Source organism: Pseudorasbora parva, chromosome 5, assembly GCF_024679245.1.
Source record: "Pseudorasbora parva isolate DD20220531a chromosome 5, ASM2467924v1, whole genome shotgun sequence".
In the NCBI taxonomy this organism is placed as follows: domain Eukaryota; kingdom Metazoa; phylum Chordata; class Actinopteri; order Cypriniformes; family Gobionidae; genus Pseudorasbora; species Pseudorasbora parva.
This window is the reverse complement of record NC_090176.1, coordinates 34,000,577-34,020,589: the sequence shown is the minus strand read 5'-3', so window position 1 is coordinate 34,020,589 and position 20,013 is coordinate 34,000,577. Positions and strand designations below refer to the sequence as shown.

The 20,013-nt window shown below is 36.8% G+C and overlaps 1 protein-coding gene across 1 annotated transcript; it reads left to right on the top strand.

The window, feature by feature from the left end:
- Window positions 1-1,925: 1,925 nt before the first annotated feature.
- chaf1b (chromatin assembly factor 1, subunit B) lies at window positions 1,926-17,076 on the top strand. The gene is made up of 14 exons (XM_067445046.1): window positions 1,926-2,062; window positions 2,556-2,704; window positions 3,377-3,509; window positions 4,198-4,318; window positions 4,775-4,878; window positions 5,965-6,061; window positions 6,194-6,278; window positions 6,927-7,020; window positions 9,851-9,920; window positions 10,361-10,452; window positions 11,110-11,269; window positions 11,645-12,181; window positions 14,575-14,654; window positions 16,669-17,076. The coding sequence occupies exons 2-14, from the start codon at window positions 2,579-2,581 to the stop codon at window positions 16,812-16,814; spliced, it is 1,845 nt and encodes a 614-aa protein (XP_067301147.1). The 5' UTR covers window positions 1,926-2,062; window positions 2,556-2,578; the 3' UTR covers window positions 16,815-17,076.
- The last annotated feature ends 2,937 nt before the right edge of the window (window positions 17,077-20,013 follow it).

Here is a 20,013-nt window from a genome sequence, read left to right as displayed (position 1 = left end):
TGAGTAGTATTTTTTTCTGGAAACTTGTGACTTTTACATTTGAAAGCCAAATATTATACTTTTTACTCCACTACATTTCTATCAAGATCCTCGAAGTAGAACGTAATTTCTATGTAGCCACTTTGAAAGTCAGTGGATGGATTTTTTTCTTCTTCTTTAAAACATGATTGTTGGTGTTTTGTTTGGTTTTGCAGATAGTTTATCTGTAATTATTCTTGTAGTGTCACATGAAGTTTTGATGATTTCATGAATGATTTCCCAGCATTTTTTTGAACACCAATCAGTTGATGACAAAATAGAAGGCAGCAGTTCAGGCACAGTGCGCACACCCTTGGCCATACTTGTTTCACTTTTCTGAAAAGATTATTATATATTATACATATTATATAAATGTTAAGCGTTTGCTTTGTTTGCCTAAAACAAACCATATCATAGCCTTCAATAACGCACCGTCCAAACTTGCAGAAGCATATTGAGGTGCATCTAAACTTTAAATTTCTTGTGAAAAATTGTCTGTGCTTTTGGAGCTAACGTTTCTGTATAAATCTGTGTTAATTTTGTTGATGAATCATTTTCATAATTTTCGTCTGACCCTTTTCATAAATAAAAAACTAACAAAAATCTACTGACATTTTCGTCAACAAATAAAAATGAGACAAATGTTAGGGAGAGATGATTTGGGAAGAGATCCAGCCAAAACTAATGTCCTAAATGAAGACTAGTTTAGATTAAAACTAAATGGAATTTTAGTTAAAAAAAAAGACTATGACTAAAACTAAATGAAATTTTACTGTTACAGTGAACATTGGTATGAGGTATGGTTGGTCAAATAATAATTTAATTTTTTGGATTTTTATTGGAAATGGAGGTTTACAAGCCTTTGAATTTTATTATATAAATGGTATGTTGAAGGTAAAATTGCTTAAAAATGTCATAAACAAATGAATCTAGTTTCTGGTTTTGTATTCCATGGGGTATATTTAGAAAACTGGGTGGAATTGATTTCCTTCTGAGATGTGATTTTACTGTGTCCAGACTGCCAATCCAATTATTTTCACCAGCAGATATTGTTATATTGAAAGTTATACAACCACAACTTCGCCCCACACAGAACTCCCATATGAAATAACAGATTTGTTTTATCTAGATACAAGTCTCAGTATCAGTTCTTCATGTAATGGATGAAGATGGAAGCCTGTTAACTTTTAGAAATTTTTGTAATAAATATAATTTACAATGTGAATATAAACAATTTGAGTGTGTTTTAAATCCCATTCCAAAAAGCTTTATGAATCTAGTTCATAACACTTGTCAACATGTCAGATGGATCTTGTGAACTTCCATCGCTTCTTTGGTAATGACGCTAATGATCTTAAGGCAATGGTTAGCAACAAACTTATTCACTCTTGTTTCAACGCTATATTATATCCCACATTTCTATATAAAAACAGCATTTTGCAAGCTTATGATAAACCCTTTTAAGACACTAGTTTAATTTTGAAGAAAATGCCTGTATTTTCTGTCTAATTGACATGACAACTGAATTTTTTCTTCTTCTTTTTTTCTTCAAAATATGTCTTATTGGCTGGAGATTAAAAATAATTCACTTCCCATTTTTGGTAAGAAACAAATTATGTTTAGAATGCTGCTAGATTATATAAACAATACATTTTTCTTTAATGTAATGTTGATTATGTGTAAGTTTTTCATACATAAATGCAAATGTTTGTAGACTAAAAAGTACTTTTCTGTATTAAAAATAATATTTGATTTGTAAATAATTAGGCGACTTTTCATCATTGAGTTGTAGGAAGATTAAAAAGGCCCAGAAAACATTCAGTATAATAAGAGGCCTGCATTCATCAATGCCTTTGTATATGTATATTTTCATTCTGTTTTTTTGACGTCGGATTTTTGATGTGGGGTCTGGCAACCATTGAAACCGGATGTTGTCATTCTTACAACGCTGCGCGGGAAAGGCGTCTGTTTGGGTGAAAGCGGGAGTAACACGAAGCAACTGTGCTGAACATTTGTTACGACTATTGCAACTTTAAGTGTTGAGGTAACTGGATGAATGATTTCTAAAAAGCAAAAAGTGACTTATTCATTTATTATTGATTTACTTTATGTTCTGTTACCTTTAATGTTCTTCAAGAACCGTTGAGTTTGGTGAGTTTGAGTAGATGTCGCTGTAATAGTTCATGTAAGAAGGTAGTGGTACTTTGTTACAAACAAATTTTGCTGTTTCACAGTGTGCTATAACGTTTATTAATGGTTCTCATTTTTTCATGTTCGTGTATTATGTACATTCAAGCGTCACATATATTTAAATGTCTACATTGTTACTGTTGTTTACTTTACAGAACTGTAGCATTAGCTTCAACTCGACTGGTTATTTAGTAATGAGACTGTGTAATGCTGTTGTTACATGATTTCCTATTTGCTTTCCATTATGCGTGTTTTCCTCTGTCTAGCCATCCTATTTTACATTCTATTATTTCCTTCATATTCCTCCTGTCTTTATCTTCATGGCCATAGTATATTTATCTCTTTAGATCCACGTCCATCAGGAGTCAGGATGAAGGTGGTAACCTGTGAGATTGCCTGGCATAATAAGGAACCAGTGTACAGTCTGGATTTCCAGCAGAGCGGTGAGGGAAGGACACAGCGACTGGCTACGGCTGGGGTGGACACCACAGTACGGGTAAGAGAGCCAGCATCTCACCCTCAAGCCATCCTAGATGTATATTATGACTTTCTTCTTTCTGATGAACACAATCATAGTTATAATAATAAATACCCTGACACTTCACAAAGGCTTTCTGAAGCAACCCAGTGGGGTTTTGTAAGGAAAATATCCATATTTTAAAACTTTATAAAGTAAAATATCTAGCTTCTACCATCACGCCCTTCTGTATTCAACTTGCACAGAAAGTGTAACTCCTCTCACAGTTCAAAACGCTTGTGCAACGTCCAATGTCATGCATCTTGCCAGTTGTGCTTTTTCCCATTAGATGAATAGGGAAGGCGGTCTGGTGGAAGCTAGATATTTTACTTGGTGAAGTTTTAAATATGGATATTTTTCTTACAAAACCCCATCAATTTGCTTCAGAAGGCACGTGTACGTGGAGTACGTTTATGAAGGATGGATGCATTTCTTTGAGCTTCAAACTCAATGGACGCTGTCACTGCCATTATAACGCTTGGAAGAGCCAGGATATGTATTAATATAACTAATTGTGTTCATCAAAAATAAGAGAGTCATATACACCTAAGGTGAGTAAATCTTGGGGTATTTTCATTTCAAAGTTAACTAATACTTTAAGTTAATGCTGGTGACATTACAGACCGTAAGATTAGAGTTGCTGCCTTTCAGATGTGGCGTGTGGATAAAGGGCCTGATGGGAAGGCTGTCGTTGAGTTTTTGTCTAACTTGGCACGACACACTAAAGCAGTTAACGTAGTGCGTTTCTCACCCACCGCTGAGGTCTTGGCATCTGGAGGGGATGGTAAGTTTATAGTCAGATCATCACTTGCGTAAGGTTTGAAATCACTTATAAATGGTTTAAAGGGTTAGTTCACCCAAAAAAACACCCAAATTATTTCATTAATTACTCACCCTCATGTCGTTGGACACCCGTAACACCTTCGTTCATCTTCGGAACACAAATGAAGATATTTTTGTTGAAAGCGGATGGCTGAGAAAGGCTTCAGATAGGCCTTCATTGGTATTCAGTACATTCCCACTCACAAGACCCATAAAAGGCACTAAAACGTTGTTACTAAATCCATCTCACTACAGTGGCTGTACAATCATTTTACAATGCGACGAAAATAGTTATTGTGCACACAAAAATAAAAATAACGACTTTATCCACTAAGTTATTGACATGAACTTGACACATGTGCGGGAATATGACATTGATCCGCCATTCGAAAACATGACCCAGAAGTGAGGAGGAGCGCCGCTATCACGTGAGTTCATGTCCGAGACCTACACAGAAGACAATATATAAAGTCATCTAGATTTTTTTTGCGCACAAAAACTTTTCTCGTTGCTTCGTCAAATTATTGTACAGCCACATTTTTGTTCCAAAGGTGTTACGGGTGTCCAACGACATGAGGGTGAGTAGTTAATGAAATTATTTTAATTTTTGGGTGAACTAACCCTTTAATTAAATATCTGCTTTTTCCAAGATGCTGCTATCTTGCTTTGGAAACTGAATGACAATAAGGAGCCTGAACAAACCCCAACCTTTCAGGAAGATGAAGATGCTCAACTCAATAAAGAGAGCTGGAGTGTGGTCAAGACTCTGAGGTCTGATTTTAATCTCTACCAATTTATATTTCCCTCCTTGACTATCTTTGACTTTACATTTGGCATGAAATTAAAATCCTTTTTTCTAAATGCATGTTGTTGAACAGTTCATCTGTCCATATGTCTTATTTTAAAACTTGATATGTTTTAATGGAGTTAATAATTTTTAATCAGTGTCTTAACTCAAGCTTGATATATGCTATCATTTAGTCTGCTTGAATGCCACCCCTTTCTTACAATCGACTGCAAGCTCATACTTAGCTGTTGTCTGCCTCTATCATTCAACAACCAATGGATAGAATCAAGTCCCATTTAATTTTTTTTTTTTTTTGTTCCTCCATAAACTCTTTCACCCAGGATCTGTGGCTGCTTTCATTTCATTGCAACTTTTAAGTTATCTTATTTACTTTTGAAGAAACTTATGTCAAAGCTCATATTGTTGTTTGTGTTTGTTAGGGGACACATTGAGGATGTATATGATATCTCATGGACCAGCGATGGGAATTTTATGGTTTCAGGCTCTGTGGACAACACTGCCATCATGTGGGACATCAACAAGGGTATGGAACATGAAGCAGGAATAAATATTGCTATGTGTCTTAAAGGGTTAGTTCGTCCAAAAAATGAAAATTCTGTTATTAATTACTTACCCTCATGTCATTCCAAAACCATAAAACCTTTGTTCAATCTACGGAACACAAATGAAGACATTTTTGATGAAATATGTGAGCTCTTGACCCCTTCATAGACAGCTATTTAATCAAGGTCCAGAAAGGTAGGAAAGACATGTTAAAATAGTCCTTGTGACTACAGTGGTTCAACTAAAATTTTCTGAAGTGACGGAAGTAATTTTTCTGTGCAAAAGAAACACAAAAATAACGACTTAATTTAACAATCTCTTCTGGTCTGTGCCAGTCTCCTACGCTTTTGATGTAGAAAGTACAGTGCAGCTCTTTCAAAGCGCTACGGCTGAACACCAGCTTACCATTGGCCGATGCTATTCACCTGACCACCACAACGCATGTGTGTGATGCTAATGCAGAAGCTAACCAATGGTAAGCAGTAGAAGTGTTGCACTGTTTACACTACATCAACAGAGAAGAGATTGTTGAATCAAGTCATTATTTTTGTTTACTACTTTTGCGCAACAAACATTCTCATTGCTTCATAAACTTAAGGTTGAACCACAAGTTGCATGAACTATGTTAATGTTTTTACTACCTTTTTGGACATTAAAAGTCTTAATTAAATTGCTGATTATGGAGAGAGCTCTCCGATTTCATCAAAAATATCTTCATTTGTGTTCCAAAGATGAACAAAGGTCTTGTGGGTTTGGAACGACTGAGGCTAAGTAATTAATGACGGAATTTTTATTTTGGGGTGAACTAACCCTTTAACATTATGTCTGTATTGTAAAATGGTTATAGTTTTTTAGCAAACAGAACATTATGATGATCCATCTCTGCATTTCTCTTCTAGCTTGCTTTCTAATCTAGCTGTCTAATAAACCTGACATTGTATATTACTTAACTAGTTGGCCCTGTGATTTATTGCTTTTGTTCCTCTATTGTAAGTTGCTTTGGATAAAGTCTCTGCTTATTGCAAAATAGTAAATTTGTTGAATTCAGTGCCTGTTTTGTTTGCAGGTCAGAAGATGTGCATTTTTAATGATCACAAGAGTTATGTGCAAGGAGTAGCATGGGACCCACTTGGTCAGTACATCAGCACATTAAGCTGTGACAGGCAAGTTTTTTTATTTTAATGACTTTCAAATTAAGTCATACATTACAGATTATCATAGACAAGATGAGCATTTTAAAATGAAACCTTTCACGATTTTGCATACTGACGGCATGTAAAATCTCTGTGGCTTAGGGTTATGCGTGTGTACAGTGCTCACAACAGGAGAAAAGCTTATAGTGTGAGTAAGATGGCATCAGCTGCTGCTGCCGACGGAGAGGTGAGTATCACTAGGATCTTCAGCAGGCCTCTTTTTTTTGTTAAGGGATTGTCTTTGGCTTCCCACAATAACCAGTAGATGGTGTCAGATGAGCTTGTTTTTTAGCCATTTCCAAAACTTTTCACGCTTTTTGCTTTTGAATTAATATTTAGACATTATGAAATCAAGAAAAAAAGAATAATAATTATCCTTGTTTCTATTTTTATTTCTTACACATGGTGTTCTTGTTTATTATGCATGTATCTTATGCCTATTTTAATTAATTTCTATGTAAAATACTTTGTATTGCCATTGTGTATTAAATGTGCTATATAAATAAACTTGCCTTGCTTTGCCTTACATTTTGTACTAAAAATAAAGTAGGAAAAGTCAGTCTCATGAAAAACTGAAACTTTTCTACAAATTGTAAGTTAAGTACACAGAAAGCAAGTAAAGAGTGCTCCTTTTATAGTCACTAAAGTTACAGCTCTCAAATGTTAGTCTGAAGCACTTAGTTCTTGTGTCAGTTCTAAGTTGTCAGTAGATAATTAAATGTTATGTTTATTATAACAATTAATTCATTTTGAGAAAATATTTTATATATTATATAATATTTGCATGTTTTACTTGAGTCAATATTTTCTTTTTTATTGTGATGTTTTTGTGCAGGTGAAGAACTACAGAATGTTCCATGATGACAGCATGAGATCGTTCTTCAGACGTCTCACATTCACACCAGATGGGTCATTCCTTCTTGCACCGGGTACACTTTCTTTAAAATACCTTTACGTTTATATAGTGCTTATTAGGGCTGAAACAATTCCTTGTGTAACCCGATTTACTCAAATTTAAAAAATCATCGAGGCAAAATCATCTGCCTCAAAGCTTTGTGTAGTCCATTTAAACTATGCATGGTCATGTTGCAGAAAGACATTTTTTGTGAGAGGACTAGCGCACAGCCTACTGCGCGTATTACGGTTATATCCGTGGGTCAGGTGGGTAAAGTAATAAAAAGTAACATTCTTAAAATTGCAGCTAGATGAGAGATAAATCTGTGTTAATTTTAATAATGACGCAGGACTCTCATTTCATGGTAAAACACAATGAATGTGTGTCCTTCTTTAACTTTCGGTTTCATCTCATTTCAAGTCTAGAGACTTTGTGCGTGACGCGCAGCGCTCCTGCTTTCAGAGCTGCGTGCTTTCATTAATTTGCGTAATTTAAAATCTCACACTCTTTAATCATAGGCTATTTATAGCTCCTAACTTAATAAAACGAGCTGTGTTACTATGATGAATGATGAACTGAGAATTTGAATACTTGTAATGTGACGATCGGGTGCGGATATGTAAATGAGGTGAAGGTTTTTTTTAACAGCGGATTTGGTGACGTTTGATCGATCTGATCGCATCTCTATCTCCATTTCTACTCTTGTTCCAAGTTTCCTTCCTGTCCAATATTTTTGCTTCTTACAAAAGCTTACAAAATCTTTAGAAGACAGTAAAGGCTTATGTCATACCTGAGCTGAAGCTGATACTTGAATGTTAAGTTGCACAACATAAATGCAATATTTAGGCATTACTATTTATAGGTTTACCTATAATATCATATTGTGATAAAGTTCATTATTTTCCACAATGTAATGATACAAATTAAACTTTCATATATTTTAGATTCATTGCACACCAACTGAAATATATCAGGTCCTTATTGTTTTGATACTGATGATTTTGGCATACAGCTCATGAAAACCCAAAATTCTTATCTCAAAAAATTAGCATATTTAATCCGACCAATAAAAGAAAAGTGTTTTTAATACAAAAAAAGTCAACCTTCAAATAATTATGTTCAGTTATACACTCAATACTTGGTCGGGAATCCTTTTGCAGAAATGACTGCTTCAATGCGGCGTGGCATGGAGGCGATCAGCCTGTGGCACTGCTGAGGTGTTATGGAGGACCAGGATGCTTCGATAGCGGCCTTAAGCTCATCCAGAGTGTTGGGTCTTGCGTCTCTCAACTTTCTCTTCACAATATCCCACAGATTCTCTATGGGGTTCAGATCATGAGAGTTGGCAGGCCAATTGAGCACAGTAATACCATGGTCAGTAAACCATTTACCAGTGGTTTTGGCACTGTGAGCAGGTGCCAGGTCGTGCTGAAAAACGAAATCTTCATCCCCATAAAGCTTTTCTGCAGATGGAAGCATGAAGTGCTCCAAAATCTCCTGATAGCTAGCTGCATTGACCCTGCCCTTGATAAAACACAGTGGACCAACACCAGCAGCTGACATGGCACCCCAGACCATCACTGACTGTGGGTACTTGACACTGGACTTCAGGCATTTTGGCATTTCCTTCTCCCCAGTCTTCCTCCAGACTCTGGCACCTTGTTTTCCGAATCACATGCAAAATTTGCTTTCATCCGAAAAAAGTACTTTGGACCACTGAGCAATAGTCCAGTGCTGCTTCTCTGTAGCCCAAAGTGCCTTGACCTGGGGAATGCGGCACCTGTAGCCCATTTCCTGCACACGCCTGTGCACGGTGGCTCTGGATGTTTCTACTCCAGACTCAGTCCACTGCTTCCGCAGGTCCCCCAAGGTCTGGAATCGGTCCTTCTCCACAATCTTCCTCAGGGTCCGGTCACCTCTTCTCGTTGTGCAGCGTTTTTTGCCACACTTTTTCCTTCCCACAGACTTCCCACTGAGGTGCCTTGATACAGCATTCTGGGAACAGCCTATTCGTTCAGAAATGTCTTTCTGTGTCTTACCCTCTCGCTTGAGGGTGTCAATGATGGCCTTCTGGACAGCAGTCAGGTCGGAAGTCTTACCCATGATTGCGCTTTTGTGTAATGAACCAGGCTGGGAATTTTTAAAAGCCTCGGGAATCTTTTGCAGGTGTTTAGAGTTAATTAGTTGATTCAGATGATTAGGTTAATAGCTCGTTTAGAGAACCTTATCATGATATGCTAATTTTTTGAGATTTTGGGTTTTCATGAGTTAAATGCAAAAATCATCAGTATTAATACAGTAAAAGACCTGAAATATTTCAGTTGGAGTGCAATGAATCTAAAATATATGAAAGTTTAATTTTTATCATTACATTATGGAAAATAATGAACTTTATCACAATATGCAATTTTTTTGAGAAGGACATGTGTGTGTATATATATATTATTTTATTTGCATTATAATGTAGCGATTCAATGCACTAAGTAGTTTTCACAGATATTAATGCATGTAATTTCAGCAATTAAAATTGTAAATATTTATAAAAAGGAAACAAATTAGTTGTTCATTTTAAGATAACCGTCTTATTTTCCTCTTGTATAATAAGTATAGCTATTTAATAAAGAAAAAGTACTTATCTGATTAATCGATGGAAAAAATGGTAGAATACACGATTACTTAAATATGTGATAGCTACAGCCTTAGTGCTTATATAATGTATGTGAGACTAGCTATTATAACAGGCTATTTAACACATTTTGACATGCATGTTAAACACATACACTACACATTTTTTGCGTGGTATCCATTTACATGTTCATTTCTTTGTAGTGATGGAATATTTTTATTTATTTATTTATTTGTAGCTGGGTGTGTTGAGGCTGGAGAGAATGTCACAAATACCACATATGTGTTCTCCAGAAGAAGCTTTAAGAGGTTTGTGTTCTAAATGTGTGTTCAATTGTAAATCTATGCATTAATCACACATACACTACCATTTAAAAGTTTGGGGTCATTATTTTTATTTTTATTTATTTTTATTCAGCAAGTATGCATTAAATTGATCAAAAGCAATAGCAATACTGTGAATAAATTGCATTTTAAAATATATTAAAATAATTAAAAGAACATTAAATCATGTTCACAATGTTATTGTTTTTACTGTGTTTGTGTTGAATAAATGCAGCCTTGAGCATAAGAGATTTTTCTTTTTATCAATCCCAAACTTTTGATCGGAAGTGTAAACCTTAACGTCTTTAAAATACAGCATGAAAAACTTGTGGTTCCAGTATTTTAAATAAGAACCAGATTTTTATGTCCTGTCTGAATGCTGACACAGTCAACTTTATATGTTTAATTGTTTGTTTGTGTGTCAGACCCATTGCTCATCTGCCCTGTCCATCTAAAGCGACTCTGGCTGTGCGTTGCAGCCCGGTGTACTTTGAGCTGAAGACAAAGAGGACTGAAGGTACAAACAATACTCTTCCAGAACTATGTTTGTGTTCCATGCAACAGAAAGACCATGCTCTCTCTTCTCTTTGACAGCAAGTTGACACACCAATCTCCTCATTCACTCATTCTCAATAGTGCTTGCCTTGCACATAATTTGACTCTTTCCTGCAGGTTTTGCGCTTACACCAAAAGCGTGCGCATCCCTGACCTATATTAAATATTGAAAACAAAATCCACTATAATAGTGTGTATGCGCCAAACAAGTCTTTCCAAGCTCAGGGCTAAAGAAAGGAGTATTCTTTTAAAGGGAGTGGAAGGGGCATTTGAGTGGCACACTGCACAAACACAAGCCTCCTCTCAAACAGCTTGCGAGTACCAAAATGCCTTTTGCGTGGCTTATTGCACTTTGATATTCTTATTGCACTCAAATGGTTAAATACACACACATTATGTCAAAATGCAGTATTCAGGTAAATACAGTCCGTTTTGGAATGTAAATACAAGTTGTGCAACAGTATATTGGATCCATGCATTAGCTCTTAAAGTGTCATGCTAATCAAAAAACAAAAGGCAAAGAGAAAATCACTTACTTCTCTTGACAGATTAACTTTTGTCATATCAAAGTTGGAAATTCCAGTATTGTGACAGCACTGCCCTCTTCTATGTTCTACAGATGGTTCACTGAAGCCGGTGTCAAATGCGTTTAATTTGCCATATCGGCTGGTGTTTGCGGTTGCATCAGAAGACTCGATCTTCTTTTACGATACACAACAGACGCTGCCGTTTGGATATGTTTCCAACATTCACTACCACACACTGAGTGATCTGAGCTGGTAAGATGCATGCAAATTAGATTTATAGAATAGTTCATGTATAAATATAAATTATTTTAATGGTATGTATTAATTTTTTAAATGTCCAATTCTAGGCTTTTTCTACTTTATGAATAAGGAGAATAGTGGGGAATTTGTAATAATTAATAAATGGCACCAAAACCTGCTATTTCTCATGAGTCATAGATGCATACCATACAGAAGAGAGTATGAAACACTCTTGTCTATTTAGAAATGGAGTTTGTCTGTTGAAAACCATTACAATTGACCAACAAATGCTATTGTTCAAGTTATAGAAATGCAGACATCTAGTGTCTAGAATCATTTTAAAAGGAGCATTTACTAACATTTGCTGTTATGCACATTGTTCCACAGGTCTCGAGATGGCTCCTTCTTGGCAGTGTCTTCCACTGATGGTTACTGTTCCTTTGTGTCATTTGAAGAGGGGGAGCTCGGCACCCCATTGAAAGAGCGACCTCCACTGGAGATGGTCACCCCATCCTCTACCAATGAGAAGAAGGGAAAAAGACCCTCAGCCAATGGCAAGACTTCTTCCCCGGTGCCTCGCCAGGCTAACATATCTGCTGTACAGGAAAAGGAGAAAGAGGGATCTGCATCCGCATCCTCAAAGACCCCCAGCGTATCTGGTCAAGAAGAGAAACGCACGCCACAAGGGCTGAAAACCAAACCTCAGCCCAGAAGGATCACACTCAACACCCTGGAGGGCTGGGGCAAACCCAGCACCCCCAAATCACCTGCAGCTGCTGCCAGTACAACCCCCAGCACACCTAAATCTGCTCCCTCTACCCCTGGATCGAGCAGAGGACCTCTTACACCTCATACAGCACCCAGCACTCCCCTTGGACCCCTCAACTCCAAAAGTACCACAACTCAAAAAGGACCCACTCCTAGGTAAGGCAGTACACCTGTGGTATAAAATAAGATTTGTAACATTGACTACGAGTAAGGTCCTAATCGCAATAAGGTGTTTACGTGACATGCGCAGAACTCTTCACTCCAGTTTACATGCAATTTTCATTGTTCTGATTATTCGCATGGTTAAACCACACTCAGGCACACAGTATGCATGGTACCAGCCATTGTTTTAATATACTTGCATCAAATTAAAAATGCATTTTATGGGTGTACTGGATATTATTCAGTGCAGTGATGAACATCGCAATGCCGGGTTTGCCTACACTGCCATCACGTTCTCTTCTTTCCATCTCGATGAAGATATGGAGCAGAGATGCACAGCGCGTTGTGTTGACAGGGTTAAGCGATTTGAAGAATAGGAAACTTCAGAATAATGTCACGTAGTTTATTCATGAAGTTGCGTACAACACAAGGCTTCCATGTTGAACCGACACACATGTGCGCATTAGTCAGAGTGGTGGTAATGAGATAAAGGTTGTTTACATGCCTGTTTGTTACACCACCTAGTTTAATGCAAACATGGTTACTGAGATAATGAGCTTAATCACATAAGTTTAATCGCAGTATTGCCAAAATCACACTATGAGGGTACATGTAAACGCCCTGATTGCTTTATAGGTGCCCTAGAATGATTTGAAACAATGTTAAATTGTTCTCTGATATCTACATAGAAGGTATTTGGCGTATTTAAGGGAAAAAAATGTCCAGATACAGTTTTACAGGTCCATTTACAACCATATAAATTTTCCCTAGGATGTAATGCTCTGTATTTGCCTTATTTGGAAGAGTCATGAATATTAATGTTGAGCTCTGCTCTGATTGGCTTATTTCAGCAGCTCACAGCAGTTCATTGAAGCGGCTCGTGAGTGCTGACCGTCCTGACAGAACACAGACCGACTAAATGAAACTTTAAGCAAAACATCTCAAATGGAGATTGATAAAATGCAGCTTACTTGTTTATTTGGTGTGTTCAGATCACCCGCGCGCGAGAGAGCTCGTGTTCGTGTGGTAGCCAGATTTCAGTAATTAAATCCCCCAAACAGAGCTTTTCAGTGAAAAGAAACCCGTACATTCACCGGTTTTTACCTAAACATGTCCAATCTGGCAACCATATGCATGCAAGCTCTCTCTCTCGCGCACGGACGATCTGAAAACACCAATTAACAAGTAAGCTGCATTTTATAAATCTCCATTTGAGATGTTCTGCTTAAAGTGTGTCATTCAGCCTACATTTTAGACTTGTCTTTTTTCGTCAACGATATCGCATGTTTATATAACGTTAGTCACAATGTAGGCTAACGTTACGCAGTGACTGTGATGTAGCTTAATCTGAAATACAAATAGGCAAAAACATAGGAAACACCATACTTCAGTTCTCAAAAATATAAATATATAACTTATATTTTTACAAAATTAATAGCCTTGAATGAATCGTTTTAAATTATATGGTGGAAAAGGTGACGTTTGCTAGAAGGATCGAGTGAACGATCTAAGCAACGTATCTACGGTTGTATTTTGTGATACAAAATAATATTACCCTTTGTCATTAGACACACTACTTAGTTTTGTATGGTACTTGGTGTTTCCTATTGTTATTGTACTAGCATCTTGCGTTATCTAGACAATGCTGTCTCTCTAAGAAACTTTCAATTTAATCAGAAATTGTTTAAACAGTCAATAAGTGGATAACATCGCTACTTACTGCTTGCAGGAATATAGTTGGCACTTTCTTCAGTTTAAGACGCTGAGCGAAGCTTGCTTGGAATGGGGCGAACAAACGAACGATCTTGAATTAAATTGTTGTGGTATCGGATTATAAACATCATCCATGACTGTTGACATTTTTTATCCATGAGAAGGGTAGAAAAGTCCTCAGGTCTCCTGAACAGCTTGAAACATGAAGTATGTCCATGCGAGCAGCTTGTTTTGATGATTCGCTCCATTTCTGTCTGACAATGAACATATTTGGACAGATGCAAATGTTGGGGGCGTGCATATAAATTATCTCCAATGCTTGCGTCACTGTTGGGTTTATGTTTAGAAGCACTTTTTTTTCCGTGGAGTTTTGGATTCACGAGGTTTACATAAGAAGGAGGAGGCAATGATGTTTGAGACTCACAGTATGTGATGTCCATGTACTGAACTCTTATTATTTCACCATGGCAAGGTTAATTCAATTTTTCATTCTAGGGCACCTTTAACCATACCACCATTTCAAATTTGTAAGCGTTGTAAGATTTTGTTTTTATAATAAGAAATTGTCACTGCAACCCATAAATCCCTGGAGTCTATAGATTTAGTGTTACAGCCTAATCCATTACCTTAACAGTAAATGTTCACAATAGTTTAAGTATGTACTTCTCTTTCAGACGAATTTCACTGACTCCAATTGTATCCAGATCTCCCACTCCTTTTGCCACCCCATCTTCCACTGAGAAAGCCAAGCATGGTTAGTAGAGACCTTTATAACATGCTTTTAAGTTCTTTGGCTTTTTTTTTTAATATATAAAGTTTTTTTTTGTTTTCTTAAAGGGTAAGTTCACCAAAAAATGAAATTGATGTCATTAATGACTCACCCTAATGTTGTTCCACACTCATAGGACCTCCGTTCATCTTCGGAACACAGTTTAAGATATTTGAGATTTAGTCCAGGGCCGGCGTTTGCTATAGGCGAGCTAGGCGGTTGCCTAGGGCGACATTTGTGTTAGGAGCGCGAGCGCGCTCTAGTGTCGCCCATTACTTCCCATTAAGAATCGGAACAAGCGAAATACAACATAATGTTCATTAAACATGATCATCACGGGGCGCCCCCTCAGCCACACCTTTAATTACTTATCAACCTGATTATTAGATTGAATTGATGGTGATTATTTATTATTAGTTCAGTATTTAGGTCAGGCAAGTGCTCATCTTGCGCGTTCATCAAAAATGAGGCGTCTAAACCCGCGGGTGCACAGGGACGGAAAAAGAGAAAAAAAGAAAGGAAGAAAATCGAAAGAAAGCCCAATATAGAGGTTAGTCTTCTTATCTCAGCCAATAAGTTGTCAAACAAAATAAAATTACTTAGTATCAATCTTATCAACTAATATTTATTTTATAAATATTATTAATATTGTCACTAAGCTATTGTCACTTGCTAGTTTTCTTCATAATTACTATACGTATTGCAAACATAACTTCACTGACAATAATCTACAATAACCTACATGGATGTCATTTAAATATCAAAAGTCCAGTTCGTTATAAATATGGATAACGTATGCATGTTATTTATGAAAAGTACAAACGCTCTCTACGTGGGCGTCAGTAGGAAATAAATACGGCCTCGTTTTTTTTACTGGAGCAGCCTAACGAAAGATGCCATATTATTGACATCAAACACAAATATGCTGTGTTCACCAAATTCTTCACAGTGGCAGTAGTGTAGTGGTAAGACGCATGGCATCAAGAATTGATGCAGGTCGATCAGAGGTTCGATCCTACCTTTTGCCACACTCACTCTATTCCCTTTTCCCATCACATATCAGATCGGAAAGGCATTTATTTTCAATAAAAAGTGAGAAAATGTTTGAAAAGTGGAAATAAAGCGTTGAACATGTTTAATAATAATATGTGCTTCTCGGTTAGGGGTAGACCTAGGAAAACAGACATGTGCTGAATTAGAGACGATAAAAGTGAGTGGGGTGGGGTGGGGGGGCGCAAAACTCCATCTCGCCTAGGGCAACCAAAGAGCTAGAGCCGGCCCTGATTTAGTCCGATAGCGTATCTAAGTGTAGGCACACTATACTGTTCATGTCCAGAAAGGGAATAAAAGTTAGTTAATTAGAATCTCTTGAAGCATCGAAAATACATTTTGGTCCAAAAATAACAAATTCTACAACTTTAATCAGCATTGTCTTCTCTTCTGTGTTTGTTTTCAATCCTCAAATAAAGATTCAAACGGTCATGAATCAGCTTATTGATTTATGATTTGGATCGCGTGTCAAACTGCTAGCCTGACAAGCCAGACCCACATCAAGATGCTTGGTCTGGAAACTCACCATTGGCAGGGCTCAATCCGAGGGGCGGGATAAACGTTTGTCTTTCAAACTCCCTCTGCACGCGATAGGATAGCGCTACAACCAACCAGAGCAATGGGAAGCGGAGCTCCTTGATAGATAAAACATTCGCTGTATCCGGTCACCAAAACTCCGAACACATCTTCCCTTTATGTTAAGCCCCGCCCACCGACTCTATACACGATGTGATTGGCCTGACCAGAGTTTGGTTTTTACAGCTCAGACGTGTATTGAGAGTTGCTATACGATACCCGTGGCAGATTAGATTTGCTGCCGCTATGGTGCGTCTAGACTCGGATGAGTCATTAATGACATAAATTTCATTTTTGGGTGAACTAACCCTTTAATGGTTCAATTATTTGCTTGAATTGTTTGTTTTGTAAAAAAAAAAAAATTGTATTACAGAGAGACCATCTCCTCCCAGTGACCCAGCATGCAAACCTCCTGAATCCAAGAGGTCCAAGACTGTCCAAGATGATCCCAATGGTACTGCCCAGAGCAGTGAGCACAAAGTGGGCACAGAACCCAGCGCCACACCCCAGAAACCATAGCCACTGAACATGGTTCTCTGTGCCTCTTTATTAGCACTCACATCCTCAGAAATGAAATATAAACCAGTAACTTGAAACACCTGATCTCTCATGGACATTGAGTGATTAATGGACTTTCGGGAACTTATTTTCACTTTTTCATTTTCAATGTTTTTCTGTTAAGAACTGTGTATGTTCTTTAAGAGAAAGAAATGCATTTAATTATTCTTTAAATCAACCTTCTTGAATCAACCTTCATGAATTAAATTCCTATTTTATTGGACAGGAATGGTTGGACCGTCTGTTTGAATATCATTTTCTTCATAAAGAATTCTTAAGAATGTTACTGTGTTTGAAGTACAAAATGTTTAGATATAATCAATTGTCATGTTTTGTAAAGATTTTCTTGGACGTTTTGTCAGATTCTTAAAAAAAAAAAAAAAATCTGCTAAATGACTTGCCTGTATTGGATGGTTTTTACTCTTTATAGGTTTTATAGAATATTATGAAAAGCAATGAAGTGTATGTTAAATTGTAGGATTTTATATTTTATTATATCTAACAGTAAAAGAGCTGTGTTAAGGGAATTATATGACTTTTATGGGAGTTTAATTTAACAAGCACAAACCCTTTTACATTTAAAAACTCCAATTCATAGGTCCTTACATTTTGAATTTTTTAATTATATAACCAGACAATGTGTACTACACATACGTAAAAGAACAAGCCTGTTTCTTAAACATGACTGCCCAATTATACTTCCATTATAAAACCAATTTTAGTATTATCTTCTAATATAACAAGCAACTGTATTAAAGCATTCTGTACAAAGTTTGAATAAAAAAATGGTGAGTTCAGGCATTAATGTTAGACGAGAAGGCATTGCCAACAGTCTCCTCTCTAATTCATCCCAAAGATGTTCTTTTTGGGTTGAGGTCATGGACTGTGTGCAGCAGGCTTGTATGAATTTTAAAATTGGCCTCCATTCAATTCATGAATTTGAATTGAATTGACGGCTCTACAGGAAGTTGAATTAGAATGACAGGAGGTGGAATTAAATTAATGTAAATGTAAAAATATGTTACAGTTACAACAAAAAGAATGTTGCATTTCATACATTCAGTGTTAGGAAGGTTACTTTGGAAGTGTAATTGCTTGCTGTTATAAATTACCCATAAATATGGTTTGGATTATTTTATCAATGCAAAGAAATTTCCTTTTAATTTGATTAACTAATTGAATCACATTTTACCCAAGTTATACAACTACTGGTAAATACAATTGCATTAATTTTGTAATTCAATAACAATTTCATTACATGTAATTAATTAGTCACTCCTCAACTCTGCATCTTTTTCCCAAAATATAAATGATCAAATTCTTGAAATAAATTACCACCTCAATGGTGTTTAATTAGTTTTGTTCCACTGTCGTTTTTTCCCCCAAAGTACTCAAATAATACAAAGTAGATGTAAATGCAGTTATGATTTATTCCAATGGAAAACTCACTGAGCAGCACTGTTGTATCTAATTCTTAATACCTCAAAAATGACCAATAAATCAAATTTAATTATTTCTGTGACTAGAAATTTTAACATTGCTGGGGGAAAACATTTCCTGTTAATGTAATCTAAAAGTAGTTCAAACTCCTATAATAATATAATATAATATATACCTATAATATAACAGAAATTGGGTTGTTTGAATCGGTCCATTCACTGGCTTCAAACAATCCAATTTCTGGGTTTGGCCATTTTCAACCCAATTTAGGTTGTTTTTAACCCAGCACTTTTTAGAGTATAATGCAATTCCAACTGACGTATACTGTAAAGCTTCCTTGCTATGAATATTAATATACGTCAACTTCCCTGACGTATACTGTAAAGCATTGCACATGGCGATTTCAGGCTTGGATACAGCTGCTCGGCCTTGAAAACCCATTCCAGAAGCTCTCCACACACTGTTTTTAAGATAATCTGAAGGTTGTAAGATAATCTGCGCACTGTACACCTTAGCATGTGCTGACCCCGCTCTGTGATTTTATGTGGCCTAACACTTCGTGGTTGAGTTGCTGTTGTTCCCAATTGTGTAAAAAGTTGACCGCGGAAAATGTTGTTTTAGTAGTGAGGAAATTTCACGATTGGACTTAATGCAGTCTAAAAAAATGCTGGGTTAAAATCAACCTGAGTTGGGTTGAAAATGGGCAAACCCAGTGATTGGGTTATTTTAAGAAAACATTTAACCCAACTGCTGGGCTTGTCCATTTTCAACCCAACTTGGGTTGTTTTTAACCCAGCATTTTTTAGAGTGTGCACAGGTGCCAATCTATCCAAGGTACTGTGCTTGAATTTACTGAGCTCCTGAGAGTGGCCCATTATTTTACAAATATTTGTAAAAGCAGTCTACATGTGCTTGATTTTATAAACCTATGACCATGGAAGTGATTGGAACACCTGAATTCAACGATTTGGAGGGGTGTCCCAATACTTTTGGCAATATAGTGTATTAGAAGATCAACTATCAGTTTTTGAATTTCATGTGTTTAAAGCAGGAAAAAAATGGCAAGTGAAAAGATCTGACTGACCTTGACCAAAGGGCCAAATAGTGAGATAACTGGTCAGAGCATCTCCAAAACAGCAAGTTTTGTGGGGCATTCTTGTTATGTAGTGGTTAGTACCTACCAAAAGTGGTGTAACGAAAGACAACCAGTGAACCAGCATCAGGGTCATGGGCACCCAAGGCTACTGCACTGGCTCACTGTTTCCTCCCGAATCGACAACAAAATCCTCCAGCTCACTCGACATGCACCACCATATCTACACAAACTCATCACTCTGAAATTCTCCACCCGCACCCTCAGATCATCAGGCCACCTGCTTCTTCAAGTCCCCACCACCAGGCTACCGTACCATGGGGGACCAAGCTTTCTGCTCGGCTGCACCGCGGCTTTGGAACCTCCTCCCCAGTGAGCTGAGAGCAGTACAGAGCCTGGACTATCTTAAAGCAGAAATGAAGTTTTCTATTTGGAAAGGCTTTATGTATCGTTTTTATTATTCTATATTTTTACTTGTTTTCATTCATTTTTGTCATTTTCCTGTGTAGCACTTTGAGAATCTTCGGAATGAAAAGTGCATAATAAATACAATCTATTATTATTAATATTTGTATTATTATAATGCATGTGGGGTGCAAAGGCAAGCTGTCTGCTTTAATCACACAG